Source organism: Penaeus japonicus, unplaced genomic scaffold, assembly GCF_977035675.1.
Source record: "Penaeus japonicus unplaced genomic scaffold, GWHDUDI00000001_assembly GWHDUDI00000036, whole genome shotgun sequence".
Classification (NCBI taxonomy): domain Eukaryota; kingdom Metazoa; phylum Arthropoda; class Malacostraca; order Decapoda; family Penaeidae; genus Penaeus; species Penaeus japonicus.
Window position 1 is genome coordinate 3,617,655 of NW_028234438.1, and position 7,500 is coordinate 3,625,154.

At 66.3% G+C, this 7,500-nt stretch overlaps 1 protein-coding gene and 1 long non-coding RNA gene across 2 annotated transcripts in view; one reads left to right on the top strand and one right to left on the bottom strand.

Annotated features, from left to right (window-relative positions):
* Nucleotides 1–7,201, bottom strand: part of LOC122261931 (superoxide dismutase [Cu-Zn]) — an 8,060-nt gene extending 859 nt beyond the window's left edge. Inside the window, exons 1-3 of the mRNA XM_086531544.1 lie at nucleotides 7,066–7,201; nucleotides 523–631; nucleotides 93–277 (exon numbers count right to left, since the gene is read on the bottom strand). Coding sequence (XP_086387670.1) covers nucleotides 93–277; nucleotides 523–631; nucleotides 7,066–7,185 — 414 coding nt within the window. The 5' untranslated portion in view covers nucleotides 7,186–7,201. The remainder of the gene's footprint in view (nucleotides 1–92; nucleotides 278–522; nucleotides 632–7,065) is intronic.
* LOC147467376 (uncharacterized) lies at nucleotides 7,088–7,338 on the top strand. Its single transcript, XR_015190583.1, has 2 exons — nucleotides 7,088–7,221; nucleotides 7,265–7,338. It is a non-coding gene; the product is annotated as an uncharacterized LOC147467376 (long non-coding RNA).
* The last annotated feature ends 162 nt before the right edge of the window (nucleotides 7,339–7,500 follow it).

Here is a 7,500-nt window from a genome sequence, read left to right on the forward strand (position 1 = left end):
CCCGTCCCTCCCTTCCCACCCTCCCTCCCTCTCTCCCTCTCTCCCTCCCTCCCTCCCTCCCTCTCTCCCTCCCTCCCTCCCCCCCCACTCACCTCAACGTAGGCGACGGAGTCCTCCCCGGCCACGATGTTGCCGAGGTCCCCGACGTGGCGCTCGGTGGCGTTGGGCGCCGAGTGGTTGCTCCCGAAGGGGTTGTAGTGCCCCTGGGCGGCCTTGCAGTCGGCGCCCGAGACCCCGAAGGCGTGGATGTGGAAGCCGTGCTTGCCCTGGCTCAGTCCTGCGGGAGAGGGAGATGTAGGATGGCTGTTCGGGGAAGGATGGCGTTTAGTCAGAGGCAGGATGGGGGAAGGGGACCCGGGGCAGGTCTTCAGTTTCCTTCTCAGACAAAGTTGGGTTCTCTGTTTCGCGTCTGATCATGCTACGTCCAAGCACACACATAGACGCAAACGCAGACACACAAAACAAACATAAACACATAAACACAAACGCAAGCAAAACCGCAAGCACACGCGCGCTTCTTACCCGTGATGTTCCCGGTGATGTCGACGGGCGCTCGCTCCGAACTCTGGACGAACATGATGGTTCCGGAAACGGCCGCCGGAGACTCCAGCACGCACTGCGCCTTGCGACTCTGCGGGAATGGGAATGGGAATCGGTTTAGTATTCTCTGCCTCTTTGGTCTATCTTTCTCTCTCGCCTCCTATCCCCCTTTATTCCCCTCTTTCTTCCTATCTTTCTATCTCTCTGCGGGAAGGGAAGCTTCATTTGCTTGCCAATCTTTTTTTATTATTATTCCCTGCCTCTTTATTCTGCTTCTCTCTGTCCCACCTCCCATCCCTCTCTCTTTCTCTCCATCCTTCGCTCTCTGTGTCTGCGGGAAGGAGGAACTGCATCCTTCTGTTGGCTCTCGCTGCCTCTTGTCTCTCTGCTTCGTATCTCTTTCCCCCTTCCCTTTCCTTCTTCTCCCCCCTCTTCCCCCCTTTCTTCCACTCCCTCTTGTCTCTCTGCTTCGCCAAGGGCTGAGCTTCGAAGTCACCAAGGCGAGAGTCCCCCAAATAAGAGACAATTTGGAAACAGAACTCGTATCTCTTTCCTTCCCCTCCCCTCCCCCCTCCCCCCTCTCCCCATCCCCCGTACCTCAGACGTGAACTTCTGCGCCACTTCGGGCACGGTGAACCACACGGCGAGGCCCCCCCTCTCTCCCTCCCTCCTCCTCTCCCCCCTTCCTCCCCTTCCCCGTACCTCAGACGTGAACTTCTGTAGCCACTTCGGGCACGGTGAACCACACGGCGAGGCCCGCCTCCCCCTCCCCTCCCCCCCTTCTCTCTCTCCTTTCTCATCCCCCGTACCCACAGAACCCCCCCGGTGGAACTTCTGCGCCACTTCGGGCACGTGAAACCCACACGGGCTTAGGCCCTCTCCTCTCACCCTCTCTCCCCACCCTCTAACCCCCCTTCTAACCCCCTCCCCCGTAACCTCAACGTGAACTTCTCGCCCACTTCGGCACTGGTGAACCAACACGGCGAGGCCCGCTTTTCCCTCCCCCCCTCCCCTCCCTCCCCCTCACTCCCATCCCCGTACCTCAGGACGTGAACTTCTTCACAGCGCCACTTTCGGGCACGGTGAACCACTACGCGAGGCCGCTTCCCTCCCCTCACCCGCCCTCCCCCCCTCCCTCCGCCCCTCTCCCCTCCCCCGTACCTCAGACGTGAACATTCTACGCTCACTTCGGGCACGGTGTGAACCAGTACACGGGGACGTGGTGCGGGAGGCCGCCTCCCCCCCTCCCCTCCCCCCCACCTCTCCCGCATCCCCCTACCTTCAGACGTGAACTTCTGCGTCCACTCTCGGCACGGTGAAAACCACACGGCGAGGCCCGCTCCCCCTCCCCCCTCCCCCCTCCCCCCCTCCCCCTCGAGTCCCCATCCCCCGTATCCTCAACGTGAACTTCTATTCTGGGCGCCACACTTCGGCACGGTGAACCACACGGCGAGGCCCGCTCCCCCTCCCCTCCCCCCGTCTCTCCCCCGGACTCCCCCATCCCCCGGACCTCAGACCAAGTGAGACTTCTGCGCCCCCTCACTTCGGGCACGGTGAAACCACACGGCGAGGCCCCGTAGCGTTTTCCCCCCCCCCCCTCCCCCCCTCCCCCAATACGCCCCCGTACCTCAGACGAGAACTTCGCTTGCCCACTTCGGCCACGGTGAACCACACGGCGAGAGCCCGCTTCGCCCCCCCTCCCCATCCCTCCCCTCCCCCTCTCCCCATTCCCGTACCTCAGACGTGATACTTCGGCGGCCACTTTCGCGGCACGGTGAACCACACGGCGAGGCCTCAGATGGCGCTTCCCCCCCTCCCCTCTCCCTCCACCTCCCCCCTCTCCCCCCCTCCCCCGCTACCTCAGACGGTGAACTTCTGTCGCCACTTTCGGGCATGCGGTGAAGCCACACGGCGAGCCCTCTCCTCTCCCCCCTCCCCTCCCCCCTCCTCCCCCGATCCCCCGTACCTCAGACACGTGTAGTGAAATGAGTGTACTTCTTTTTCTGCGCCACTTCGGGCACGGTGAACCAAGCGAGACGGCGAGGCCCTCGATCCCCCTCCCCTCCCCCCTCCTCCCCTCGGGTTCGCCCCCTCCCCCCGTGACCTCAGACGTTGAACTTCTGCGCCACTTCGGGCACGGTGAACCCACGCGAGCCCGCTTCCCCCATCCCCTCCCCCCTCTCCCCATCCCCCGTACCGCAACGTAACTTCTGCGCCATCTTCGGGCACGGTGAACACACGCGAGGCCCGCGCCCCCCCCTCCCCCCCCCCACTCCCCTCTCCCCATCCCCCGTACCTCAGACCGGTGGGGAACAACTTCTTCGCCACTTTCGGCACGTGAACCACGGCGAGCCCGCTCCCCTCCCCTCCCCCCCCTCCTCCTCCCCTCTCCCCCTCCCCCGTACCTCAGACTGGAACTTCTTGCGCCACTTCGGGCACGTGAACCACACGGCGGAGGCCCTCTCCCCTTCCCCTCCCCCTCCCCCCCTCTCCGCCCTCCCCCGTACCTCAGCGTGAACTTTCTGCGCCACTTTCGGCACGGTGAACCACACGGCGAGGCCCTCACTCCCCCTCCCCCCCCCCCCCTCTCTCCCCATCCGCGTTACCTCAGACGTGAACTTCTGCGCCACTTCGGGGCACGGTGAACCACACCGAGGCCCGCTCCCCCATTCGCCCTCCCCCCCTCCCCCCCCTCCCCCGTATCCTCAGATGGTCGTGAACTTCTGCTCCACTTCGGGCACGGTGAACCACACGGTGCGAGGCCCGCTCCCCCTCCCCTCCCCCTCCCCCCCTCTTCCCCCATGCTACCCCGTACCTACAGTGGACGTGAACTTTTCTGCGCCACTTCGGGCACGTGGTGTGAACCACAAAGGCGGAAAGAGATTAGGGAAACAGGGCCCCGCCCCCCCCTCCTCCCCCCTCCCTCCCCATCCCCGTACCTCAGACGTGAAGCGGCCCGGGCCCCCCCCCGCTCCCCCCCCCCCCCCCCCTCCTCCCCCCCCCTCCCCCGTACCTCAGACGTGAACTTCTGCGCCACTTCGGGCACGGGGGTGTGGTGTGAAGGATTGTGAACCACCGGCCGAGAAAAGAGGGGGCGAGAGGAGAGGCCCTCTCCCCCCCCCCCCCCCCCCCTCTCCCCCATGCCCCCGTACCTCAGACCCGTTCTGTGAATTCTTCTGCTGACCACTTCGGGCACTCCTGAACCACACGGCGAGGCCCTCCCCCCCCCCTCCCCCCCCTCCCTCCTCCCCTCCCCCGTACCTCAGACGTGAACTTCTGCGCCACTTCGGGGCACGGTTGTATGATGTTTTGTGTTGTGAACCACACGCGAGGCCCTCTCCCCTCCCCCCCCCCTCTCCCCATCCCCGTACCTCAGACGTTGACTTCCTGCGCCACTTCCGGGCCTCGTGTGAACCACACGGCGAGGCCTCTCTGCTGCCCCCTCCCCCTCCCCCCCCCCCCCGTACCTCATACGTGAACTTTCGGCGCCATCTTCGGGCACGGTTGAACCACACGACTAGGCCGCTCCCCCCCTCCCCTCCTCCCTCTCCCCCCTTCCCCCTACACTCAAGACGTGAACTTCTGCGCCCACTTCGGCAACGGTGACCACACGGCGAGCCGCTTTCCCCCCCCTCCACCCCTCCCCCCTCTCCGCCCCCTCCCCCCGAACCTCAGACGTGAACTTCTGCGCCACTTCGGGCACGGTGAACCACACGGCGAGGCCCGCATCCCCACCCCCCCTCCCCCCTCTCCCCCTCCCCCAACCTCCGGCGTGAACTTCTGCGCCACTTCGGGCACGGTGAACCACACGGCGAGGCCCGCTTCCCCCCCTCCCCTCCCCCCTATCCCATCCCCCGTACCTCAGACGTGAACATCATGCGCAACTTTCGGCACGGTGAACCACACGGCGAGGCCCGCTTCCCCTCCCCTCCCCCTCTCCCCATCCCCCGGACCTCAGACGTGAACTTCTGCGCCCACTTTCGGCACGGTGAACCACACGGAGAGGGCCCTCTCTCCTCCCTCCCCCCCCCCCTCTCCCCATCCCCCATAACCTCAGACGTGAACTTCTGCGCCCACTCGGGCACGGTGATCCACACGGCGAGGCCCTCTCCCCCTCCCCTCCCCCCTCTCCCCCCTCTCCCGTACTCAACGTGAACTTCTGCGCCACTTTCGGCACGGTGAACCAACGGAGAGCCCGCGTCCCCCCCCTCCCCCTCTCCCCCTCTCCCCAACCCACCTACCTCAGACGTGAACTTCGCGCCACTTCGGGCACGGTGAACCACAGCGGCGAGCCCCGCTCCCCTCCCCTTCCCCCCTCTCCCCATTCCCCCGTATCCTCAGAACATGAACTTCTTGCGCCACATTCGGGCTCGGTGAAACCTCACGGCGAGGCCCGCTTCCCCTCCCCTCCCCCCCTCTCACCCAATCCCCCCGTACCTCAGACGTTGAACTTTCTGCGCCAACTTCGGGCACGGTGAAAACCACAGCGGCGGAGGCCCGCCTCCCCCTCCCCTCCCCCCTCTCCCCCCCCCGTAACCTCAGACGTGAACTTCTGGCGCCACTTCGGGGCACGGTGAACCACACGGTCGGCGAGGGGCCCTCCTCCCCCCCCCTCCCCTCCCCCCTCTCCTCCCCCTCCCCCGTACCTCAGACGTGAACTTCTGTCGGCGCCACTTCGGCACGGTGAAAACCAACACGGCGAGGCCCGCTTTCCCCCCCCCTCCCCCCCCCCCCTCTCCTCGGCCCCATCCCATCCCCCCGTACCTCCAGACGTGAACTTCTGCGCCACTTCGGGCACGGTGAACCACACGGGCGAGCCCGCCTCCCCTCCCCTCCCCCCTGCCCCCTTCCCAATCTCTCCCCCATCCCCCGTACCTCAGACGTTGAACTTTCGGCTCTGCGCACTTCGCAAGTGAACCAAACGTGCGAGGCCCGCTTCCCCTCCTCCTCCCCTCCCCCCCTCTCCCCATCCCCGTACCTCAGACGTGAACGTCTCGCCACTTCGGGCACGTGAACACACGGCAGGCCCGCTTCCCCTCTCCCTCCCCCCTCTTCCCCATCCCCCGTACCACAGACGTGACTTCTGCGCCACTTCGGGCACGGTGCGAAGAACCACACGGCGATGGCCCGCTCCCCCTCCCCCTCCCCCCTCTCCCCCCTTCCCCCGAACCTCAGACGTGACTTCGCGCCACTACGGCCGGTGAACCACACGGCGAGGCCCCTCCCCCCCCCTCCCCCCTTCTCCGCCCTCCCCCGTACTCAGACTGAACTTCTGCGCCACTTCGGCACGGTGAACCACAACGCGAGGCCCGCTCCCCTCCCCTCCCCCTCCCCCCCCTCTCCCCATCCGACCCCCCGTGCTGACGTACCTCGATACGTAACTTCTGCGCCACTTCGGGCACGGGAAACCATCACGGGGAGGGGGGTGAGGAGGGCCCGCTTCCCCACCCCCCTCCCCGTCCTCCCCCTCTCTCCCATCCCCCTTACCTCAGACGTTACCTTCTGCGCCACTTCGGCATCGGTAACCACACGGCGAAGCCCGCTCCCTCCCCGCCCCCCCTCCCCCCCCCTTTCTCCCCTTCCTCGCTCCCCCATCTCCCCCATTTCCCCGTACCTCAGAACGTGAACTTCTGCGCCACTTTTTTTCGGGCACGGGTGAACCACACGGCGTAGGCCCTCTCACTCCTCCCCCTCCCCCCCCCTCTCCCCCTCCCCCGTACCTCAGACGTAAACTTCTGCGCCACTTCGGGCACGGTGAACCACACGGCGAGGCCCGCTCCCCCCCCCTCCCCTCCCCTCTCCCCTCTCCCCTCTCCCCATCCCCCGTACCTCAGACGTAAACTTCTGCGCCACTTCGGGCACGGTGAACCACACGGCGAGGCCCGCTTCCCCTTCCCTCCCCCTCCCCTCCCCCCCCCCTTCTCCCCATCCCCCGTACCCTCAGACGTGAACTTCTGCGCCACCTCTTTCTGTTCGGGCACGACGAGTGTGAACCACACGGCGAGGCCCGCCTCCCCCCCCCTCCCCCTCCCCCCCCCGCCCCATCCCCCGTACCTCAGACGTGAACTTCTGCGCCACTTCGGGCACGGTGAACCACACGGCGAGGCCCTCTCCCCTTCCCCCTCCCCCCCTCCCCATCCCCCGTACCTCAGACGTGAACTTCTGCGCCACTTCGGGCACGGTGAACCACACGGCGAGGCCCCCCCCCCCCCCCCTCCCCCTCTCCCCATCCCCCGTACCTCAGACGTGAACTTCTGCGCCACTTCGGGCACGGTGAACCACACGGCGAGGCCCTCTCCCCTCCCCCCTCCCCCCCTCTCCCCATCCCCCGTACCTCAGACGTGAACTTCTGCGCCACTTCGGGCACGGTGAACCACACGGCGAGGCCCTCTCCCCTTCCCCCTCCCCCCCTCCCCATCCCCCGTACCTCAGACGTGAACTTCTGCGCCACTTCGGGCACGGTGAACCACACGGCGAGGCCCGCTTCCCCTCCCCTCCCCTCCCCCCTCTCCCCATCCCCCGTACCTCAGACGTGAACTTCTGCGCCACTTCGGGCACGGTGAACCACACGGCGAGGCCCGCCACGAGCGCCCCGAGGCCCGTGAACACGACGGCGGCGGCGAGGTAGGCGATGCACTTCCCCATGGCGAGGCGGGTCTGGTAGCACTGCGAGGGCGGAAGGTGCGTCGGCGAGGTGGTTCTGGTATCACTGCGAGGACGGAAGGTGCGTCGTTGAGGCGGTTCTGGTTCTGGTATCACTGCGGGGACGGAAGGTGCGTCGGTGAGGCGGTTATGGTATTACTGACGAGACCGAAGATGCTGGTGAGAATTTCCTGCCGGAGAATAAACAAAAGTGGTGATAATATTAGTGTTTCGTGATACTGGGAAGCGCAATGCAAGACAGACAGGCGGGAGGGAGAGAGATGGAGGGAGGGAGGGAGAGAGAAAGGGAGGGAGGGG